This window comes from Cricetulus griseus, chromosome 5, assembly GCF_003668045.3.
Source record: "Cricetulus griseus strain 17A/GY chromosome 5, alternate assembly CriGri-PICRH-1.0, whole genome shotgun sequence".
Classification (NCBI taxonomy): domain Eukaryota; kingdom Metazoa; phylum Chordata; class Mammalia; order Rodentia; family Cricetidae; genus Cricetulus; species Cricetulus griseus.
The window spans coordinates 127,198,410-127,223,261 of NC_048598.1; the positions used below are offsets into that span (position 1 = coordinate 127,198,410).

The following is a 24,852-nucleotide window of genomic DNA, read 5'->3' on the forward strand; positions in this document are numbered from 1 at the left end:
TTAAAAAACGTTATTTTTGGTTTATGCACAAACTTCCCTGAAACCCTCGTTTCAATCAACACTGAACAGTCAGCAAGACATTCAACCAGTCCCACAAAGGGACATTTACGTAGCGGCTAAGGCCGGCAAGCAAAGTAAGTGACCTGTGTAGTCACTGGACAGCATCCAAACCCAGGAGCATCCTGGGGGCGTGGGAGGTGGGGTTACCATAGCGCAGGAGGCTGGCAGCCTGTGCAGGGTACATACCTCTCTGCCACGTTATGGTTTCTGGATCAATTTCCAGTCTTACAAATCTGATTATCTCGTCATCCGTCAGTGTGGTGGGGTCAGTCTTTTCAATGCCTAACCTCTGAGGGAAAAAAAAAGGAAAATAAAACATAAAATGAGACAAGAGACAGCACTCAGGAGGCAGAGAGAGGCAGATCTCTGAGTCTGAGGAAGTCTTGTCTACACAGCATGTTGTAAGACAGCTGGGGCTGTGTAGCTAGACCCTGTCTCAACAAAACCAAGCTAAACCAAGGTGAGAGCTTTCATTTCTTCATCCCTCAGTTTCCTGATTACAGATGTAATGTCACCAGTTGCTTTCAGCGCCCGCTGCCTTGCTTCCCCACTACGATGGACCGTAATGAAATGTGAGCTAAAATAAATACTTTCTCCCTTATAAAAGACAAAACGAAACAAACAAACAAAAAAAAACCCCAAAACAAAAAGTCAAAACAAAGAAGCATTTATCTTGAGATAGGGTCTCCACTAGGAAATGAGGACCACGAATCCAGTCTGTGGCACTCCCTTGGAACGGCAGCATCTTAAATCGTAAGGGAAAATTGCAACCCTTTGGCTAAGTCTGGAGGGTCTTTCCGATCTCCACGTGGTGTGCCTGCCTCTGAAACTCCCGCTCCAGAGAGACTTGCCTCAACACTGCCGCAAAACAAAACAACAACAACAAAAAAACCCAGCCCCAATGGAGAAGTATCGGTGCATTTCTGGATCCATCAAATATATTGAAATGAAAAGCAACGTGAAAAGCTTTAAAAATCAGACTATTGAGAAACCCAATGAAGTCAAATTTTAGGAAAGGCAAAAATGAGCAGCAATCAATAAAAAAAAAATCAATTAAAACTTTTATACATTTTTATATGGCTCAATACTTTTGCTGACTTCTTACTGTTCTAAAAAGGCACAAAAAGGGGCTTTTTAAATTTCTTCCTTACAGAATTTAGGTACTTTTAAAATTTATTTACAGTGTCTACACAGGTCACTTCTCAAAATGGAAATTGCTCATAAAATTGCCCTCTTCTCAAATGGCAGTCATGAGTCAGTGAGTCCCAGAGAGACTACTCTGCCCATTGTTCTTTCCTTCTTTTTCATTATTATTATTTTGGTTTTTTGACACAGGGTTTCCCTGTGTAGCCCTGGCTGTCCCAGAACTCACTCTGTAGACCGGGCTGGCCTCTGACACAGAGATCCACCTGCTTCTGCCTCCTGAGGGCTGTGATTAAGGCTGTGGGGCATGGTTCCTTTCTTAAATATGAGAACATGAAAACTTCAGGTATATCCCTGAAATTGCTTGCCAGATGCCCCACGAGCCTAGAACTTGGTATTGTTCAAAGACACCCAAAACTCCTCAGTTAGCCTAACAACTGGCTATAGGAGGAGATGGTCAATCTCACCTGTCAATTTGATGAGGTCTAGACTCACCGGAGATGGCACGGGGAATTATCAGGATTAGGTTAATGGAGCTGGGAAGACCCACCCACCCACGGTTGGTGACATGCTTTGAGTTATAACCCTGCATTATGAGCCAGGAGAATATCCACATCCTTCTCAGCTTCTCAAGGAGAATACTACGTGACCAGCTGGCTTATGCTCCCCAGCTGTGACTTTCCCACCATGATGGACTGTAATTGCCAACTGTGAGCCAAAAAAGAGCCTTCTCTCTTCAGAGCACTCTGGGCAGACCATGAAAACACTATGTATCAGGGTATGGCGCTTGGGAGGCAGAGGCAGGCAGATCGCTGAGTCCGTGGCCAGCCTAGTCTACAGAATGAGTTCCAGGACAGCTAGCACTATACAGTAAGACCCATCTCTCTCTCTCTCTCTCTCTCTCTCTCTCTCTCTCTCTCTCTCTCTCTCTCTTTCTCTCTCTCACACATACACACACACAGTTACATATGAGTATCTCCATATTATTCCTTTACAGTTATCCCTTCCTTCCCATGATCCTTGATCCTTGGCATCCAGCGGTATGACATCCATTACTACAGTTGGATCTCACTGAAGATGCCACATAAACAGAGGCACAGCCTATGACTTTTGATACTGGCTTCTTTTATTCAACATAATGCCTTTGAGAGTCAACCAAATTGTTGTGCACTTCAGCAGCCCATGTCTTTTTATAGCACAGATGCCCTTCAATTTTTTTTAACTAGCCAACCATTGAAGAACACTGAAGATTTTTCTCACTTTTGGGAGATTATTAATAGAGTCATTAAAACATTCATGTAGAGGGTTTTGTGTACAGACCAATTTTCATTTTTCTTGTTAAAAAATCAAAGAATGGAATTTCTGGGTTATGAAATAAAACAAGTGCTTATTGATGATATAGAATTGGGTAGATTATTCAGGACATAAGTGTACATGCTTTGAAAGCCCAATGACCTCAAATGAACCTTGGGTTCAATTCCTCAAACCCAAGTAAAGCCAGATGTGGTGGTGCACACCTCTAACCCAACACTCCTACATCGAGATGGGAGAGTCATACTCTGCCTTAGCAGCAGAAATGAGTGACCCTACCCCAACAAACGAGGAGAACTGAATCCTAGAAGTTGTCCCCTGACCTCTACATGATGCTATGACCCACACATGCCCACATTTAATACACAAATAAGTATTTTTTTTTTTAAATGGCTATATGTGGGGCTCAGAGGTTAAGTAAGAGCACTGGCTGCTCTTGCAGAGGACCTGAGTTCAATTCCCAGCAACCACATGATGGCTCACAGCCATCTATAATGAGATCTGGTGCTCTCTTTTGGCATGTAGGCAACATGCAGAACACTGTATTCATAATAAATAAATTAATAAAAAAATAAAATGGCTACATGTTAAAGAAATTCAAATAAAGCACAGCATTCACTAATTCTCCCAAAGTCCTTTCTCTCTCTTGGGCAAGCATTATTAAACCGAGAAGCAGCCCCCAAAGAGTTTGCTCAAGATCTCAGGGCTGGGGAGAGCAGGAATTCAAATTCTAGAAGCCCCACATCTCCATGATGGCATCCACACTCTTTCCCCATTGAAAAACATCATTTTTTTTTTTTCTTGTTGTTAACTGAGGGCAGATTGTCAGTGCTCTATTTACTATAGGATCGAGGACTTACAATTTATAAAGAAAACCCCTACCATTAATCTCTGTTGTCTTTATCAGTTTCTCACAATCTCAGCTTACCCGTAACCTTCGGATCTGGATATCACAGAATTTTCTTACTCCATTTCCTTTTGAAGGTACCAAGCGATTAAAGAGAGCCTTAGAGAAAGGAAGGAAAAGACCTTTAGATGAGGAGGGACCCACTCTCATGTCACCTACCCCAGCCCTCAAGGGACCAACACTAATTCAGGTACCCCCCCACACACATACCCTCTGCATCTTACCTTTTCTGTCTGGGTCAGCTCATGAAATATCTGAGTATCGATGGCAGCAGCCACGAGATTATTAGCTGCAGTGATGGCGTGGATGTCACCAGTGAGGTGGAGATTAAACTATAGAAGAGCAGAAGCCATATCAGTCTCCAGCGGACCCTGCCTCCCCCCACAACCAACTTAAGCTGCAGTAACAGCAGTAGGTGCTGGCTGGGCACAGCTAGTGGACAGGCTCAGGAGTGGGCTTCTCTATTGAAAAGAAAATGCCCGAAACTAAGCATGGTGGCTCATCTCATGCCTTTCACCCCAGCACTTGGGAGGCTGAGGGAGGACTATCGCCCGTTCAAGGCCAACCTGAGCTACACATCGAACACTGGAAATTTATTTATTTTAAAGAAAAAATGCCTGGCTATCTGTCCCTTGAAACAACTCTTACCAAAGAAGTTCTCCATAAAAGCATCCAGAGAACAGAGCACACACCTCACTACTGAGGTCAACAGAAGCTGCACAGCTAGGAGCAGGGACAGCTGCTCCCCTCTGGGTCCCTACATCATTCTTGTGTCTCAAGGACTCTGGTGTTCCTTAAAGTCCACACAGCATGTGTTCACTTGCTCAAAATGATTAACCCCACCGAGAAAGGCAGACCCCCAAGACCAAGCTATTGTTACAAGTCTATCACAAGGCTGAGTCAAGCCCTGGACTGCTTTACCTCTTCCATAGGAATGACCTGGGAATAGCCGCCTCCTGCAGCGCCACCTAGGGGACAGACCAAGGGTGAACTCAGGTTAACTCCCTCCTTGATTTGGAATCCAAAGACCAGCAAACCCATTTTCATAACTACTAAGCATACTGTTTGTTTACTGTCTAGTCATTTGGACAGACGTGAGCAGGTGTTTTCTAATTTTCTTCGGTGCATTAAAACACTTGATCATGTTCACGCTGAACAGCCTCTCAATTGAAATGTGAGTGCAAATGACAAAACCCTGAACACACACATACATACCTACTTATTATCTTTAGAAATAGGTTCCCTGTGATTCCTAACATATTAAAAAACCCAGATGACAGTTACATAAAGGCAAGCCTGTTTAATTTCCTACTCATACAAAGCTACTCTAGCTTCCAAAAAAGGAATCCTGAAGGTACACACCTAACACAGAGACACCAGCTCTTCTAGAATAGAAGATATATATTAGAAAACAGCTGAACTGCTTGAGTTCTGCTGGTCTGTGTAGTTAACAAAAGGCCTGTCAAGGGCCGAAGAGATGGCTCAGTGGTTAAGAGCAATGACTGTTCTTCCAGAGTTCAATTCCCTGCAATCACATGGTGGCTCACAACCACCTTGAATGAGATTTGGTACCCTCTGCTGTCGTGCAGGCAGAAGACTGTATACAAAATAAATAAATAAAATCTTAAAAAAAAAAAAAAAAGGTCTGTCAAGATGTTCAGGGTTCCATAAGATCAGGTAAGATAAATGTCAGTGTAAAGAACTGATTTGATTTTTGTGAGGAGGAGGAGACTATGTAAGGAGAAAATTCATTAAGAGGAAATGAGAACACTAGGTTGTCCAATCAGAAGAAGGGAAAAGGCTCCTGGAGTCAAAAGGGGATTGTTATATGCTCAATGGCAGGGCACAGTGGACTCATACACATAATTCCAGCACTCAGGAGGCAGAAAGATGTCAAAGTAGTTAGTCAGCCTGGGTTACACAGTGAGTTCTGGACCAGCCCCAACTACCTGGAAAGACCTAGTCTCAAAGACAAAATGAAGCTAACAAACAAGTCAAACCTGGCAGGAGGGAAGAGCTGTGCCTGCTGAGAACATTTGCATTAATTACCTGAACAAGCAGAACATGATACCTTGTCATCTAGCAAATGAAAAAGCCACCTCTAAGAACATATTATAATTAGCAAAAATAGTTTCAATTAAAAGAGTATGTTTTGAAAGTAGAAGCAAAAACTGTCTAGGAAAACAAAGAGGAGTAATGGGAGGGGGAAGAAATGAGAAAAGGGGGGGTGTTGGGGTATGCACTGCGGATTTGTGTCAGTGTCCTTATGTAGCATAGCACCACTACAAAGAGTATGCACAAAGAAAGCTAAAACAGAAACAGAAACAAGTTTGAGTGTGCAGCTCGGTGGCAGTGTTTGCCTTGCATGTGTGATGCCCTGAATTTAATCTCAACCAATGCATGCAAAATAAATGATAAATAAAATTAATAAATAACCTGGAAAAGAGAAGAAAATAAAAGAGATCATTATAAACCACAGTGACCAAAATTAGGAGGTTAAATATGGTAACCAATCTATTAGGTGATTGTCACCTAATCAAGTCTTGTGTGGTGTGGCTTAGAACTCAAGGCAAGAGTTGCTGTGGTCTGAGCTCTAGTGGTTCTCAACCTTCCTAATGTTGCAACCCCTTAATACAATTCTTTGTGTTGTGGTGACCCCAACCATAAAATTATTTCATTGTTACTTCACAACTGTAATTCTGCTACTGTTATGAATCGTAATGTAAATATCTGGTATGCAGATATCTGCTATGTGATCCCATAGCTTTAGGGGCTGGTGCGACAGCTAAGTGAAGATAAAGGTGCTTGCTGCCAATCCTGACAACCAGAATTTGATCCCTAAGATCCATTGTGGTGAAAGGAGAGAACAGATTAAGCAGGTTGTCCTCTGATCTCCACACATAGGCTGTGGCACAAACACACATACACACTAAATAAATAAATAAATAAATGGAAAATGGTGCTGCTAACCAAGTTACTAATAAAGTCTCACTGTTGCTATCATAAAGCGGTGAAGCATATGGGAAGAGAGAATGACGTATACACAAAGTGCTTAGTGCAATACCTAGTACAAAGCATACACTAGATGGTGGCAGACCTTTCTTATTCTGTGGGGCTGGTCTGTTTCAGTGGAAGCCTGGATCAGCAGCCATGATTTCCTTTTTTGTTATTGTGACAGTAGAGTGGATATTAGGGTCAAACAAAACCCCTTAGAATTCCATTTTACACATCCCCAAGGATCCCTGTGTGTAGCAAAAGTCCTAAGTTTTGGGGTATCGGAGAAAACCTTCCTCAAAGGCATCACGATACAAATGTCTGAAGCAAATATTCCAGTTGAAGTCCCTGTAAGAACCCATGGGTAAAGTCAGTCTGGGAGGACTAAGAGAAAGGCAGGGGAGGAAGGTCCCTCTGGCCACAAGTACCTTTTATTCCAAAGGTGGGGCCCTGAGAAGGCTGTCGGACACACGCAAAAACATTCTGATTCAGGTGGGCTCCAAGGGCTTGCACCAGCCCAATTGTGGTTGTACTTTTCCCTTCTCCCAGAGGTGTTGGAGTTATTCTTCAAGAAGAGAACAAAAGGTCATAGAATTAATGTCACTCAAATCACTGAACACTCTAGAGATAATTCCTAAATAATAAGAACAAGGGGTCAGAGACATGGCTCAGTGGTTAAGGGCACTTGCTGCTCTTCAAGAGTTTGGGTCCCAGAGCCCATGTACCTAACAAGACACCTAGGCTTGCAGCCCTCTGTAACTTAGCCCCAGGAGAATCCTACATGCTCTTCTGACCTCTACAGGCACTTGCACACACATTCACACACAACATATAGACAAAAAAAGTTAAAAAAAAAAAACAAACCAAACCCTGAGAGATCTTTTTCTAAGAGTTTTAGTTGTGATTTTCAAAAACTTAAAAAAATAAAAAAACGGGGTGTACCATACGGCCCCACCACATTCAAAGCCTTACCCTGAGTTCCATCCGGAACCCATGTAAAGGTGGAATGAAATCTGCCAACCCCACAACACTGTCCTTCAACTTCCACATAAGCAGCCAACCCTACATGCAGATATCATGTATGCACAGGACAGTACAATTTAAAAGAATTTTGGCTCTATTTACTATAAGACATAAAATATAACTGATACGACCCTGTTATCCCATGATTTTTAAGTTCTTTTTGTAAAACTTTACTTTCATTTTTATTTTATGTGTATGGGTGTTTTTTGCACCCATGTCTGTGCATCACGTTTGCAGTGCCTGTGGAAGCCAGAAGAATGGATCAGATTCCTCAGCCTGGAGTTACCGACAGTTCTGTGAGCAGCCATATGGGTGATGGGAACTAAACCCAGGTTCTCTGTGAAAGCTCTTAATCACTGAGCCATCTCTCTAGCCCTCCCCCCCTTTAAAAAATGTATTTATTTATTCTTATTTATGTATATGAGTATTTAGTCTGCATGCATGAAAGTGTACCGCATACATGCCTAGTGCCCTAAGAAGCTAGACGAGGCCATCAGATCCCTTGGAATTGCTTCTCTAGGAGTCTGTGGGCACCCACTTTCTCTCATTCTCTGTCTCTCTCTTTCTCTCTCTCTCACACACACACACACACACTCATAGCTTAAAGAACTAAAACCTTAAAACAACAGGTCTGGGCAGCAGTAGTACACACCTTTAATATCAGCACTGGGGAGGCAGATCTCTGAGTGAGAGGCCAGCCTGGTCTACAGAGAGTTCTAGGACAACCAGGGCTGTTACACAGAGAAGCCCTGTCTCGGGGAGGTGGGGGCGGGGGGGGGGAACGGACGGGGGGACGGGGGGACGGGGGGGATGGGGGATGGGGGGACGGGAAGGGATGGGACGGGGACGGATGGACGGACGGGGGGACAACAAAACAAAAACAAAAAACAAAACCACCACCAACATAAGACTGAGCTAACAGCTCTTCCAAACATGTGTACTGAGGACAAATGCCACCACTGGTGATAATGGACAGGCGGCATGTACGGCATGTAGAAGATGTGCCGGCAAAGGACATACATACCCAGCCACTACCACGTATTTCCCATCAGGCTGGTGCTTCAGGCGTTTCAGTGTGGACAGCAAGACTTTGGCCTTTGTGTCCCCATATGGTTCCACCTCTTCTGTGAGCAGCCCAATTTCTCGGGCCAGGTTACAGATGGGCTTTGGTTTGCAAGATCGTGATATATCAATGTCACTTTAGAAACACAAGGATGGGTGTCAATCTTTAGTTACTGCATTTCACAAACACCACTAGTAACATCCTCCTCCACCCTATCCTTCTACTGCAGTCAGCAGACGCACCCATGGACCACAGAACTTAGCGGTTACACCCTCCTCACCAGCCACAAAGTTTTAACCAAGAGCATTTCATTCTCACCTTGGAACAGGTGTCTGGAGGCTCAGCTTGTTGTACTGAATTGTCCACTTTCCTGGCTTAAATTTCTTCAAGAAACGCTGTGCGCTCTCTACTGTGCTCTGGGCCAAGTGACAGAAATGGAAAAAAACAAAAACAAAACAAAACAAAACAAAAAACAGTTTAACTCCACAATCAGTCCCAAGCCCCAGGCCATTACAGTTCAGTCCCCAGCAAAGCCCATTCATGATCACCCTTGTGAAAAACTTCAACTAGGGGTGAGGAGGCACCATGCTCTGGGCGTTTGTCTGACCCACATCAGCAGGTGGCCAGGCAGTCAGTATGCTCCTGCGTCAGTTCTAAATTCCAAAGGTGTATGTAAGAAGGGTACCGTTCCCTCTCCTGATGGGACAGAAAGCATCTCCTTGTTCTCTCACACGCTTTCCTTCAGCAGACCCCCTCTGTGCCTAACTTCTGACCTTTAGGTAGAAAGGTCTTCAGGACAATGAGACCTTTTCTTCACCGTACCTGCATCAGCATTGCCACGGTCATGGGTCCCACACCTCCGGGGACAGGCGTGATAAAGCTCGCCCTCTCCTTGGCTTGATCATACGCCACATCACCCACAACTTTCCTTCCATTTGGTTTTGTATCATCTGGTTCAGAAGAGGAGGGGAAGAAAAAGCAAAGTGTCAGAGTCACAATAATGGTGTTAATCTCCAACTTTAATGGCTAATTATGTCAGTTTGGTGTGTCCCCCCACCCCCACAAAAGGTCTATGTACAATGTAAGAATACATTAGTCCTGTGAGGCTCAAATGTCTACTTTAATTAAGCCACTGGACAGGGCTAGGGTGCAGTTCAGTGGTAGAACATTGGGATTCTATCCCCAGCAAAATGTGAGATAGATGGCAGGTGTTCCCCATCTTCTGGGGAGAAAATATTACCCGAAAGAACTCATAAGATGTGTAAATGGCAAGAAATGAAAATGAAAATAATTTAAAAATAAATAAAAATAAATTCTTTTTAAAGAAGTTTTTTTTTTTTTTCAGATCCCAGAGAATCCTTTTGTAGTCTCTGGTGATAAATAAAATGTAATTTTTTATTCTTAAAACTGTCGACCTTTCAAAATGTTAATTTGCCAAGGCCTACAAAGATTTTTTTTTTTTTTTAGGTATACAAAGCTCCAACTATGTCACAGATGCCAGATACGGTTTCTACAGCAACTGTCAGCATTTAGTGAGCTCCAGGCAGGAGCTGGAGGAACAATTCAACATCCAGTTCCAAAGACAGCAGTTACTTAAATGCTTGCTCAAAGGCAAAGAATATAATTGCGCTTCCCTTAAAAGGGCCAGAACTACAAATCTCACCAGCAAAGAATAGCTATTCAAGGGAACAAGCTGGGTGATGCACCATTGCTCACTCACACAAAGAACATCCTACACTCTGCTCACTCACACAAAGAACATCCTACACTTTGCTCTGGTACACTTCCGGGCTCTGCCAGGGGATAGGCCTAGACACTTCAGTAACCCCAGGGAGGGTCCAGTAGAATCTTAGCCTCATTGCCACTTCTCTTTGAGAAGTGACTCTATGGCCAAGTTTTTAGATGTAGCCAAAAACAAAACAAAACCCAAACTAAGAACTCCTTTCACTGATTGCCCTCTGCCCTTGGAGGCTCCGTGTTTACCTGAGGTTCAAAAATGCACAGGCCTAACACACCTGCTCACAATGTTTTAGGTTACTAGAGAGGCTAAAGCAGCATGCTAAGGCAAGCGAGATTCTCCTCGTAGTCCTCAAAGCCATTCAAAATGCTAAGTAGGTGGGGAAGGATGGTTCAGAGAGCAGAAGCAGGGCCATGGAGTGACACAACCTGAGTCAGAGCCCCAGAAACCATGCAAAAGCCATGTCCCTGTCATTCCAATATCCAGGTAGACAAGAAACTAGTGGGCCAACTAGTCTGTGGAATACAGAATGGCAGAAATAAAACTACCTCACCAAGGCGAAGGCAAGAGCCAATTCCTGAAAGGTTTCCCCTGACTTCCACACATGCCCCACAGCATGTATGCACCACCAAACACTATGAGGGCTGACTTAATTATCTGTTGATGAAGGGACAAGAGTGTCACAGATATTGTGTGATCAGTGGGAAAGTGACCATTTACAGGCGCTTAGGTTATCTATCCCTAGCCCTAGACTCTCTCTTTCAATGGAAAGTTCCAAGCGTAGAATTTAATGGAGTTTGATCCTGACATTTATTTTGGAGACCTCTAACTATAGAGGCCAGGACAGAGCTGTTACACAGGGTGAGTGAAGACTATATCTGGGCATGGTAGGGAATCTGTCCCTTGTAAAATTAGCGCTTCTCAAATCACCTTTACCAGCAAGCTAAGCAGGAAAGACACATTCACAAGTTCTGACCAATACTTTCCTCACTCCCCTGGATTCCTAAAAAATATTCTTTTGAAGTGACTGGAGACGTGCCTCATTTGGAGAACTGCATTTGCCCTGCATGTGCAAAGTCCTGAGTTTGATTCCCCAACCCTGCAAATCAAAATTAAAAAAAAAAAAACTAAAAAAATATACGCATTAATTCATTAATTTGTGATTTTCACCTTTTATCCTTGAGTGGATCATGCAAATAATTCTTTTTTTTTTTTTTTTTAATAAGCTAAAACTCAGATTCTTGTGCTTGCCAAACTCTTGTTCTACCACTGAGATTCAATTCTCAAGCAATTTGAAAAATAGGAAGCAAGAATTGGCCGGGGTGGACTAGATTGCTTCATCAAATGAAGATATTGCAAGAACAGTCTTTAGGTTTTGAAACCTATCTCTGACCTATAACCCAGTGATTTTAACATTCTCAGGGAACTACACAGTCTGGCCTTACTAATATTTATGTGCCCATATGCCCAGGACTAGTGAAAACACTGATGGCCACCTATGCTATTTCACCATTTACATGGGAAATCAGTGTTTAGAAATCAAAGTTTCAGATATATAACAGAATTCTAGATCTCTAAATCTCTAAAAAGTAAATATATAAACATCTCTCTCTTCCTGAAGCAACAAAGACTGAATAATCCAGAATGTAGCACAGCTAGGCAAATTACCACTGAGCAGCACCCCCAGCTCAGGTTTCCTTTTCTATCTCATGTCTCATCTTTTTGGGGGTCCGGGTTCGAGACAGGGTTTCTTTGTGTAGGCCTGGTTGTCCTGGAAATCACTCTGTAGACCAGGCTGGCCTCAAACTCAGAGATCCGCCTGTCTCCGCCACCGAATGCTGGGATTAAAGGCTTGCACCACCACCACCCACTCTTTTTTTTAAAAAATGCCCATAGTAGTTTATGATCCAGAGATGCAGGGATGTATGCAGACTGAGCTTAGATGTCACATTTCAAGTATTCACAGTGGGGAGATCAGGAGAGCAACTTCTTCTGCACCCGTTAGACAATCACACCCAGAAAATGAGTGATCAATTATGAGCTACTGTCTTAAAAGGAGGCCGAGTAGGAGGGAGGTTAGAAACGGTGAAAATTTGACAGTGACTAATGCTCCTGGCAGCTCAGTGTCTGCATTTTAAACTTCAGATGGGAAGGAAGAAAAAAAAAATTATCCTTGCTGCAACTCAGCCTCAACAACTCAAAAGATCTGAGTGCTAGCGTGAGAAGGCAGGATGCAGGACAAGTAGAGGTCACTTTCCTACTTGACTGTGGGGCCAGAAGAACACAAGGCACACAAGAAATGCCGAGTTCTGTGTGATCAGAGCAGGGAGAGAAGGATTTTCAGAAGTCCAAGATCATCCCTGGGTGACAGGAAATCAAATATGGCTTAGGAAGAACTGACACGGAGGAGAGGAATTGAAGAAGCTATTTAAATCCCAAATACAGAGAAAGGTGATTGCTGGTATAGTTCAATGGAAGAACACTTGACTAGCATGTGCAAGGCCCTGGGTTTGATTCCCACAACTACAGAATGAATGAATGAATGAATGAATGAATGAATGAACAAACGAACACATAAGTGGACTCCACAACTGAGTCGTAGTCATTCACAGAACCCAAGGCCTTCCATAGTGCTCAATGCACAGTAGTTACTGAGTTAGTAACTGTTCCTTTCATCAAGCACGCAAGCATGTGTGTGTGTGTGTGTGTGTGTGTGTGTGTGTGTGTGTGTGTGTGTGTGTATAGGTATTCCTGTACTGTTCTTGGAAATTTCTTTTGAAAGAACAACTTGCCACACAGACAGGAGATGCAAAGGAGATGGTTCAGTGAGTAAAAGCAGTTGCCACGGAATTTAATGATGGAAGTTCAAATCTGATAAGAGGGAGTCACCAAGGGACTAACAAGCAAGCAGTGTAGTTAGTTAACATGGACACAGGTGACACAGGCATGGTTCCTGTCCCAAGTTAGAAGAAGTAGGACAGAGAAGGGTGGCACATGATTTCATCAAGCCTCTCAGGATGGCAAACCATTTAAAATTCATTAACTAGCTGGGTGGTAGTGGCACACACCTTTAATCTCAGCACTTGGGAAACAGAGGTAGGTGGATCTCTGTGAGTTAGAGGCCAGCCTTGTCTACATAGTGAGTTCCAGCCAGGGCTACACAGAGAAATCAACAAAATAATAATAATAATAATAAATAAATAAAATAAAATTCATTGACTGTTGAGGTTAATGAATGCTGTGGTGATTCATGCCTTTAATCCTAGCACCCTGGAGGCAGAGACAGGCAGATCTCTGGGAGTTCTGGACCAGCCTAGTCTATATAGTGAGTTCCAGGCCAGCCAAGACTACAAAGTAAGGCCCTGTCTTAAAAACAAACAACCTCATTGACTGTTTAGCAGTACTTCTCCACTTAATAATTTTGGATTACAGTTGACCATGAGTCACTGAAACCAGGGAAAGCAGGATCATCGAGAAGGGAATACTATTATAGTATATTATTTAAGTCTATCTATTGCCTCTGTTAAAATAAAGGATGATGGTTATATGAAGGTAGACTAGAAGCCAGGTGAGCACACCTATAGTCCCAGAATTCAGGGTTCAGGCACAGGACAACCATGAATTCAAGGCCAGGTTTGGCTATAGGAGGAGATGGTATCTTAAATAAATAAACAGACAGACAGACAGATAGATAAACAGACAAACAAGTAAGCAGCAACACACCAGCCTCCTCTTCCACACTCTCTGGACTAAGTCAACTGAGGATTAGTATAGAACAGTGGGGAACCATACCTTTGACACCAGGCAGGACAGCTCAGAAGTGACAACTACTCACCTGGAATGTAGTTGATTCCACAGTCTATGACGACAGCCCCGGCCTTGATCCATTCCCCTTTCACCATCTCAGGCTGTCCTGTTGCAACCACCAGAATGTCTCCTTTATTTACCTAGGGGAGGTGATCAAGACTTCAGAGATGAAGTAATCACACACACACACACACACACACACACACACACACACACACACACACACACACACAGAAGTGGGAAGGAAAATCCTGAGCTGTGGTATTAAACTTTTAGTTATCAACAACACTTTCAGGACACTGGAGAAGGCCTCAAATGTAAACCCCAGAGTTTCTGCTCAGTCCTGCTCAGTCCCATGCCATGCTCAGTCCTGTAACCCCAGAAGCCCCCTTTCACTAGTTATTTTCCCTACTGGGAAAGGCAATGAGAACTTGTGGGGGCTGGGTGAGCACAGGTCTGGAGCCAGACTCAGGACAACATTCCTGGGGATGTAACCCTGGAGACTGCACCCTCTTTTATGGAATGGGAGTACTACCTCCATAACCACAGAGCAGTTTAAGAACATTAAAGACGCGTGCCAGGCCTCTATCTTGTCCTCTGCCCACATAAAAAACTACACTGCCAACAAGGACTCGGCTGTGCGAACATTCTTGGATCAGGAATATAGTGTCAAGCTGCTGGAGCTAATGATGTAACTCAGTGGTAAAATACTGCTCTACTATAGGGGGTTCAACCCAGCCTAACAACAACAATAAAGCAACAAAGAACAAACAGCGGAAGATGCCCACCGGTCGCATGTGCTTCCAGAGCATCTTCATTCCCACGGCCAACAACACCATGCCTGAGAGATCTGTACATGACATAATTCCACTGTCGGGCATTACTCCCCACATAATACTTCTAAACCCTGTCTGCCAAGGGGCTGACTGGTGTAGAGAGTATACGGTCAGAATGAGCTGGATAAATGTGGTGGTGCACGCCTTTAATCCCAGCATTCGGGAGGCAGAGGCAGGAGGATCTCTGTGAGTTCGAGATCAGCCTGGTCTATAAGAGCTAGTTCCAGGACAGCCTCCAAAACCACAGAGAAACCCTGCCTCAAAAAACAAAAAACAACAAGAAAAATGTGGGCAAGTTTGTGATTTGAATTTGTTCCTCCCTCTTATAAAACGAGACAAGGAGCACAGCACATGGTTGCCTGGGTTAAGTGAGATAATGTACCCATCCATGTTGGATGCCTACGACACTCTGGATCCCCTACCTCCTTGTCCAGATCGGCAGTCTTGGAGTGGCAGGTTGTCACTGTGGCATTGTTCCACAGGAGCAGGTCATGCATGGGGGCACCAACTATTTTACTTCGCCCAACCACCACAGCGTGCCTTCCGGCAATCTGCACCCCTGCAAGAGAAACCAGCACACATCAGAGATGGAGAAGCATCTGCCCAGCTTCACACGCCACCCGAATGGGACACAGAGCCTAAGTGCACAGAGTAGATTATTTGCATCAGACAGAAATCTTCCTAAGATGCTCCCTTGGCGATCACATTCTCAGTTCTAGCCACACTCTGGGACTTGTACACTGTCCTTCCTGCAGTGAGGCTTGGAGATCAGCTTCGGCCAAGATCTGTTCATTGAGTCATAAGGGAGTGGGAGGAAATCCTACACTCAGAAAAGAAACCTCGACGCACAGCTATCAGCCATATGGAAGTAGTTATCAGATTAAACTCCACGGGCAAAATAATCTTGAAAACTATGGTATATGGAACAGGGTCAGAGCAAAGGCAGAGATTAGATTAGTATCAGTGAGGCTTTCCAAATTTGGTGAGTTTGTTCATACAGTTTCTCATCCAAAATTTGTCTGGCTTAGGGCCGGAAGCACAGGGTTATTTGCAGGGAAGTGATAACGGGAACTGTAAGTGACTGGAAAGCATCTTTGCTGACTCAGCACTTATGCTTCTGACGATGCATCGGCAGCTCCCACTCCCACCCCAGTGCTGGGGACCAAACCCAAGAAGGCTTTGTACATGCTAGGCATGGGCTCTTCTACTGAACTCTACTCCGAGGTTTGTTTTTATTTTGAGACACTCTCAGTTGCCTGGTTTGGCCCTGAACATTCTCTCTATAGCTCAGACAGGCCTTGAACTCATGGCTCTGCCTTATGCATTACCAGGTCCAACCTGCTAATGAGCTTTTTAGCACTGATACTGGCTGTCCCAGAGGTGAGTGATGAATGCTCCACCCCACCCTCTGACCTGTGAGATGCAGTCCATGACTATGGGAACGCTCAGGGTGGGGGTGGGGGTTTTTGCTGGTGGTACTAGGAGGGGCCTGAAAATGAGCTTCCCACACAGAAGGAAGGAGAGAATTCTGGAACACTCCACCTGGCCATCCTATCTCATGAAGGCTGAAAAGCTATGAACACTCAAGCTTGAGGCAGCTTGAGATTTAAACCACACTTCTCACAAAATAGTCAATTTCACCGAAAGACCAGCAGCGCTTAGACAATGTTAACTTCATGTCTATCCACACTAGAACTGAAGTCCTCTCAGTTTGCAATGACTAACAAGAACACTGGTGGGTTGGAGGTGTGGCTCCACGGTAGAATAGCTGACTAGCATGCTAGAGCCCTGGGTTTCATCCTCACCACTGCAAATCAGTCAATCACACCTTACTGTACCAATGAGGATTCGGCAATGATCTGAACCTACTTGTGAGACACTAGGAAGCCACAGCTGCTGTATGTAGCCCATGCGATGAATTTCTATAAAGCTGTAATAAATTGGCTAAGCATACTGAAGAATATAAATTGTAGGTCTGAACCGTCAGAGCCGGGCCAAGGTTGACCTTTGCTGACCAACGGCAGATGGCTTTCGTTACTAACACGGGCCAAACGCCTCACGTGAAACTTCTAACCTACTTCCTTCTCACAGGACTCGTTTCTTTGCAAAAAATAAACTCTGCAAAAAGTATTCATGATGAAATGAAAACATGAAGGTACTAGCTATGTAATACAGTAATGCGGGGCGACTGTTCACAAGATCTGTTCCGGCCATCTGTCTACAGTAGCAAGGGACTTGGTGCTGGCTCCATGGGCGGGAACTTAACACTTCTGCACTCTGTGAATTCCTGCTGCCGTGGGGTTCCCACCCCACCTCACCCCCACACAAAATCACTTGCTTTGAATGCACGTAACCCTGCTTTCAAATCTTGCTTCTGTTATCTCTTGGACAAAGCTCTCTCTGGCCTTTTGTCTGTTTGCTCATTTTTGCTTTCACTGCAGGGAATGAACTTTTAGCCCTTGGTTTTGAGAGACGTTCTCATGTATCCAGGGAGGCCTCAAACTCATGATCCTCCTTCCAAGTACTGGGATTACAGATGTTTTTGCTAGTACACTAGATCTAAGCCTGTTTCCTTAGCTGTTAAACAACAGCGTGCATACTCCACAGAGCTGGGGAGAAAATTGAGCATTTTCCTCAGCTTTTTTTTTTCTTTTTTGGTCAACTAAGTCCATTTCCTTATATGTACTCTATATTGTCATGTATCTAGAAGCTCTTAGGAAATGGTGCCCTCCTGTTGCTGGCTTTGCTCATTTTTACCTGTCTCTTTGATGAGTTCCAAGCATCCTTTGGGTGTGCACGGAATGAAGCAGTCATTCAGATCACCTCTGGCAAGTTTCCCAGCGCTGATGCTAGTCAACCTAAAACCAAGTTGTCAAAATAAGGAAGAAGGCAGGCTCTGTTCTTTAGAAACAAATGGTGTCTCCAGAGGCGTAGTAAATAAACCCATGGGTAGCACTTACCCATCCACATCCTTGTCGGGTGTGATAGCGTTGATGACGGCTTCAGTGTTAATGGGATTCTCTGAATCCAAAGGCAGCTGCACTATGAAGCCATGCACAGTGGAGTCCTCGTTCAAGGAGATGACATACTTTAACACCTAAAACAAGTGTCACAGTTAATTTGTTTACCTCATAGATGTTAAAAGGGGGAAGTGTGGGTGGGGAAGAAGTACCTGGAGATCTTCCATCTGCAAAGTGTATCTCAGCCCCTGAAATTCCACTAAAGAAGCAGATGGGGAGGCACCTCACTGTGCTCATTCATATACTTACCTCAGACTCAGTGGAGGTTCTTGGTAATTTAATGTGAGTGGCTTTGATCCCAATCTGCAGAGAAAAAACAAAGCAAAAAAAAAAAAAAACCACAAGAAACAGGTAAACAAGCTGGGCGATGGTGGCACAGGCTTTTAAATCCAGCACTTGGGAGGCAGAGGCAGTCGGATCTCTGTGACTTGGAGGCCACCCTGGTCTATAGAGCGAGTTCCAGGACCGGCTCCAAAGCTACACAGAGAAACCCCGTCTCAAAAAAAACAAACAAAAGAAAAAGAAAAGAAACAGGTAAGAGAGCCAGAGACCTGGCCTGTTTCTCTGAAGGACTATGACTAAGACTAAGGAGTGCCAGACATCATTTCGCCCTGTGTGTGGGGAAAAATCATCCCATCCTACCATCCGCTCGTCACCATGGCACTCAACATCATTTCACATCCACTCATCTGGGGCTCTCCGGGAAGAAAACCGATGAGAAGCACTTAGGGGAGAACCAGCTGTGTCAGGTCACCCAATTCTGCCCTGCTCAGCAGTTAAATTAGGGTCTGCTGGTGGCAGGAAACTTTGTGGGGACGGGTAACCAACAGAACGTGCCGGGGCAGGGAGTGTTCCGGCTTTACCTCTTCAGCAGCTTTCAGCTTCATATTTATATAAAGATTGGAATCATCTCTGTCGCCAACCTGGAATAATAAATACATGCAAATCAGACAGTTAGGAAGAGGCAAAGTGTACAGAGAAACTTTTGAAATTTTAGTGTTAAATGAAGACAAAATGAATATTAAAATAAAACCAATGTTTGAGCCGTGGCACTTTTGATGAAGAGAACTTTTATGGAAGACAAAGGAGGCTGGGGGCTAATACAAGTGGCTTGATTCTGTACCCTCTAACTGGGCTCATCAATTCCATGGACAAAGTCAAAAGGAAAAACACGTTAAGCTGGAAGAAGTGATGTGGACCTGTAGTTTCAAGCTACTCAAGAGGCTGAAGCAAAAGAGTTGCTTTAACCCATCAGACAATGGCCAGCCTGCACAATAATGATAACTCATCTTTAAAAGAAAGTGGATGGGGGCTAAGAGCACTGGCTGCTCTTCCAGAGGTCCTGAGTTCAATTCCCAGCAACCACATGGTAGCTCAAAACCATCTGTAATGAGATCTGGTGCCCTCTTCTGGCCTGCAGGCATACATGCAGGCAGAGCACTGTATACATAATAAATAAATTTTTGTATGCACCTGCTACTGTACCATACCTGCACTGTAAACAGGGCAGGAGTGTTACAGGCTACTAGAAATGCAGGATGACTTAGAACAGGACAGGTAATTGAAACTGAGAAATTATGAGGCAGAAGTTCCCAAAGGCATCGTCTACCCACCTCCTACGCTCGGGAGCAGTGGAAAAAGCTCACATTCAGCCACACTGCAGTGAAAGCAGTTAAGACAGAACACTCAGCTAGCTTATACAGAACAGGACCAGGGAAGAGGGCAAACCAGTACCCACCTCACAGCAGTCAGTGTGGGAGCTGTTGTACTTTTGAACCCTGACCCCACTATACTGTATCGGTTTTTCATCCTGACCATTCTTGCAGTTCTTTACTGCAATATTTTCCCTTGTTCTGGTGGTCAACATTTCTTTCCAGTAAGTTTTGCCTCTCTCCACACTTAGAGGGCAAAGCAGTGGTTAAGTAAAGTCCTCAGCACGAGTCCCAGGCTGATGGAGCCTGGCCTTCATAACAGCATTTCCAGAACTTTCCATGTGGATAGTCTGATGCTGCCCTGGGATCTCAGGAATATGACCAGATTCCCAGCTCTGATTGTCCCAAATCTGTTTGGTTCTCAGCTTTGCTGACTAATTTTAACTTCAAAAGAACTAGCAGAGCCCTATAGGGGAACCTGAATCTTAGAGGTTTAGCTTTGTTTTTCAGTCCTGCCTCTGGCATTCTAGATGCTAGACAAGCACTGAGCTTACGGTACATCCCCAAGCTCTAAGCCTCTCACAGAGGAACTGGTTATATAACCAATGATAGACTAGATGCAAGAATGTTTAAAGAACATTAAATTCTTGACTGGCAGTCAAGTGGGTGGGTGGTAGACTGGTTCCCCAGAACACATCTTAATCCCAATATGATTTATTAAGAATGTTACTTTAAGCATTCTATCCTGAGTGCTAGCTAACCCCTTCCTGCAAAGGGGTTGTGTATCACACCATCAGAAAAACCCAACAAGACAAAAGTAAGTTAGGTATGGTAGCATCCTAGCACTTAGGAGGCTAAAGCAAGAGAGAGATTGATGAGTTTGAGATCAAGCTGGGTTTCATGTAGCCCAAACTGTACTAGAATCTTTTATGTAGCCAAGTCTGGCTCTGATCCTCCTGCCTCTGCCTCCCAAAAACTGGGATTATAAACCCTGATTCAGCTCCTTTTCAAATGTTTTTTTATAATGGGCCAGACAGCATGTATGCTAGGGTTTGTTTCTTCTTTTTTCTTTAAGATAGGGTCTCACTGTATAATCCTGGCTGGCCAAGAACTTGTTTATGTAAACCAGGTTGGCCTTGAACTCAGATATCTGCCTGTCTCTGCCTCCTCTAGTACTGGGATTAAAAGCATGCACCACTACACCACTGGGTACACAGTTGTAATCCTGGCATTTTTGAGGTAGCTGCAGAGTCCAAGGCCAGTCCTGGCTACACAGCAGGTTCAATGTCAGCTTCTGCTACATGAAACCTGGTCTCAAAGAGCAAATACCTCCCAAACCAGCAGCTTCTTCCAAAGGAATATACCAAACTGCAGATGATACAGGTACAAAAGGAGGACTGGGGATCCAGGCTTGGGAGGTCTAGGCCATCTTAGGGACCAGGTGAGGCCCCAGAGGTTCATGGAGGTAAAATGGAAGACAAGGAGTAGATACCCTCACCAAGCTGGGCCACCTGGTCAAGGGCATGAAGATCAAGTCCCTGGGTGGGATTTATCTATCCTCCCTGCCTATCAAGGAATCTGATCATTGGCATTTTCTTGGGAACATCCCTAAAGGATGACATTGTAGGGCTGGAGAAATGGCTCAGCTGTTAAAGGCTAGGCTCACAAGCAAAAAGGATGACATTTTTCTAAAGACCTTGGGCTACAATGCTTATGTTGGTCTTGGTGTTAAGTGTTCCAAGGAGGAAACTGCTGCCATACAAGGAGCCATACATCATCTTGGCCAAGCTTTCCATTGTCCCTCTGTGGAAACAAGATTGGCAAGCCCCACTCAGTCCCATGCAAGGTGACAGGCCACTGTGGCTGTGTGCTGGTGTGTCTCATCCCTATCCTTAGAGGGAGGCAATGGCATGATTTCCATTCCTATACCCAAGAAGCTGCCCTGATAGCAGTATTGATTACTACACATCAGCCAGGGGCTGCATTGTCACCTGGACAACTTCACCAAGGCCACCTCTAAAGCCATCTCCAAGACCTATAGCTACCTGACCCCAAACTTCAGGAAAGAGAGTGTTTACCAAGTCTCCCTATCAGAAATTCACTGACCATCCTATGAAAATGCACACCAGAGTCTCTGTTTAGAGGATCCCAGGCTCAGCTGTGGCTACTACATAGGGTTTTTATACCAGAAAGTGAATTAAGTTTGAGAGGAAGGAAGGAAGGAAGGAAGGAAGGAAGGAAGGAAGGAAATCCAACAAGTCTATACTCGGACCAGTCCATGAACATCCTGCTGTTTGTTTTGAGTCTGGACTGAATGACAGCTGTGCACCCTGGCTACATGGATGTCCTTTAAGAGAATGCTAATGAGCTTCAGGTCCTGCAGATTGCTGCAGGGCTAAGGAGGACATTGTGTGAAGAGACCTTTGCATTAAGAGCAGAAGTGATCTGTGGCTACCTTTACAGTGTTATCTATTGTTCACCTCGCATCTGACCACCTCGTGACTTCTAGAAAGGTCTAAGCTTGACATATTTAGCTTCTATTAACCCAAAAACTAAGAATGACAAAGCTAGTATTTCAATAGATTGCCTTGGTGTAGCCTACCCACCTGATCGCCCATCTGTGTATTTTGTAAATGTGTCAGTGATGGCTTTCTTTGTGCCTATAAAAGTTCATTTGGATCCCTGGAATGATCATTTGAATCCATATTTCCTGACCCTTCACGGTCACTTGTAATGGGCTCAGAATAAACTATTTTCTTACTTTCTTAAGCAGGGTTGATTTGTATGGTGATAAGTGAGAAAAACAAGCAGATTTTGGAACCAGTGCTTGGTTGGGGTCCCAAGCTCATCCTTTCTGACTGGCTTTGGGCAAGCCCCCAAGATGTTTGGGGCATTGATTACTATCAGGACAGCTTTTACTGTATAGGGGCAATACAACAATTAGTACAGTCACAGATATATGGAGAACCCTTGAATCACAATAAACACCTATCTATGCAATACTGCCATCTCATCAGTAAAGAGAGTCAATTAGGTTATGATGAGATTTGTATTTTATCAGGGCTTCCTGCTGGAGGGGTGGCTTGAGAACACTTGCTGGGACCTGGGTTTGTATCCCAGTACACAAACAGCAGCTCACAATCATCTGTAAACTCCAAGGGATTCAGTGGTCTCTTCTGGCCTACATAGGTACCAGGTATGCACGTGGTACAAAGCCATACATGTAAGCTCATTCATACACTTAAAAAAAAAAAAAAAAAAAAAAAAAAAGGATAAAGATGTTTAGACTAGAAACAGGAAACCAGCAACCAGTCATGAGGGTGACCCAGAGTGGGAAGGACAGGGATCTAAAGCAGGGAACAGAATCCAAGATCCAAAAAGCAGATTCCACAGGACAATAGCCCTATGGGAATGAGATTTTGTTTTGGAGACAGGGTCTCTCAGGGAACAGGTTGGCCTTGAACTCCTAGTCCTCTGACCATGCTGGGATCATAGGTGTGAACCATATAGGCTTTGAATAGAGATGACTTTAAACCTCTGGCAGGAGTGTGTAGGAAGATGTTAAAAGGGGGGGGGGGCAATGGCAACATTTTATGTAGCCAAAGAGCAAGCCAGCCTGGGGCATTCACACCATTGTTTCATTGCTAAAAGACATATGCAGCAGAAATTACTTAGACTACAGTAGACACTCATAAAGTCAACAAACTCGAACATCATTGCTAAGAAAAGGTTTGGCTAGCAAAAGTCAAGCTGGGTACTGTGGCATGCAGTTGTAATCTCAGCACTGGGGAGGTAGAAATAGAAGGACTGGAAGTTCAAGTCTATCCAGTCTGAGACAAACAAGACCCTTTCAAAACAAAACACACACTGAAGTAGGAAGGAAGGAAAGAAAAAAGGAAGAAACCACAACAATTTATAGAGATTGTTTTCTTTGCAATTCTACAATCAAGCACACTTCACTTCATAAAGCAGAGGCTGGTTTTGTAGACCAAAAAGGTTAAGGAAAGCAGGAAAAAAAGGAAAAAAGTCCAAGCACCATTTCAAAGTCACTTTCTCTGGAAGGTGAGGGGCAGGGAGTCAGAACCACAGAAAAGATTGGGCAACGTCAGGTTACAACTGAAACTGGCCAGTCTAGGTGATTTGGCAGTTTGCTTTCAGGTTAGATAAACAGCTCAGCGGCACTGAACATTTTCATGACTGACTCCATTTTGACCTGTCATTGAACTGCTGGACCCAGTAAGGTAGCTTAGGCCAATGATTTACAGAATTATTTTCTTTCTTTCTCCCCGTCTCTCTCTTCTGCAGTGCTGAGGATAAACCCAAGGCTTGGCACATGCTGGGCAAGTGCTCTACCACTGAGCTACACCTCCAACCCACCACCACAATTCTTGCCTCTGACATTTATTTCTTCCCACAGCAAACAATTAAGAATAAGCTGAGAAGTAACCAGTCCCCAAATGTACCAGGTATACACCCACTACACGGATCTTGGTTCTTAGTTATTTGAGGCAGGGAAAAGCCTCCACAGCACGGAGCACACCAGGCAGAACCACAGCCTTTTGTACATGTATTTCTGCTCTGCTCAGGCTGTATAGATAAATAGCAGTGTGGGTCCGGGGAGGCGGCATTTAACTACCACTCAATCAGAAATTCTTGATTTATAAGGGGCAGAGGCTGAGCAAAGAATTAAATGCTGTATGTGCAGACACTCAGAGGATGTGAGGCATGGATGATGGTGATTCTGAAGGAGGTTTCAAAGGAAAGCTGTTTCTTCCACCCGAATCAATCAATCCTTCAGACCTCCATCTGCACATCTGCTCGAGCAAATGGTTGCCTCCCTGTGGGATGACTCTTGAGATCAGCGAGAAAACTGGACAGAGAGAAACTGGAGTTTGGCAGTATTCTCTCATGAAGCTGTAGGCTGATTAAGGAAAGAAAAGGATGGAAAAGATGAGCATATGACTACAATTCCAGCCCTTGATAGGGAGACATGAGGCTACCCTGAGTTCAAGGCCAGCCTATACTACTACATCGTCAGTTGCAGTCTAGCTAGAGGTACATAGTAAGACTCTGTCTGAAAATATGAAAGAATGAATATAAGCAAGCGATCAAGAAAGAGAGATTACACTGAGCTACATTAATGTGTATGTCAACGTACAAATGTGATGATACATGCTTGTAACAGCGCTTTCGAGGTAGAAGCAGGGCGACCAATCTAACTTAAAGTTGATCCTGGTCAACTTAGTGAGACCTGACTGAAAGTGTGTGTGGAGGGTGGGGTAACATTAAAAGGAATAA

The 24,852-nt window shown here is 44.2% G+C and overlaps 1 protein-coding gene across 1 annotated transcript in view; it reads right to left on the reverse strand.

Annotated features, from left to right (window-relative positions):
* Mthfd1 (methylenetetrahydrofolate dehydrogenase, cyclohydrolase and formyltetrahydrofolate synthetase 1) overlaps positions 1 to 24,852 on the reverse strand; it is a 67,677-nt gene that overhangs the window by 24,708 nt on the left and 18,117 nt on the right. Inside the window, exons 3-16 of the mRNA XM_027418284.2 lie at positions 18,766 to 18,825; positions 18,152 to 18,205; positions 17,843 to 17,979; positions 17,640 to 17,740; positions 15,305 to 15,441; positions 14,075 to 14,186; positions 9,324 to 9,451; positions 8,820 to 8,917; positions 8,463 to 8,636; positions 6,844 to 6,980; positions 4,343 to 4,389; positions 3,646 to 3,753; positions 3,443 to 3,520; positions 247 to 349 (exon numbers count right to left, since the gene is read on the reverse strand). Of these exons, the coding sequence (XP_027274085.1) occupies positions 247 to 349; positions 3,443 to 3,520; positions 3,646 to 3,753; positions 4,343 to 4,389; positions 6,844 to 6,980; positions 8,463 to 8,636; positions 8,820 to 8,917; positions 9,324 to 9,451; positions 14,075 to 14,186; positions 15,305 to 15,441; positions 17,640 to 17,740; positions 17,843 to 17,979; positions 18,152 to 18,205; positions 18,766 to 18,825 (1,474 nt within the window). The remainder of the gene's footprint in view (positions 1 to 246; positions 350 to 3,442; positions 3,521 to 3,645; positions 3,754 to 4,342; positions 4,390 to 6,843; positions 6,981 to 8,462; positions 8,637 to 8,819; positions 8,918 to 9,323; positions 9,452 to 14,074; positions 14,187 to 15,304; positions 15,442 to 17,639; positions 17,741 to 17,842; positions 17,980 to 18,151; positions 18,206 to 18,765; positions 18,826 to 24,852) is intronic.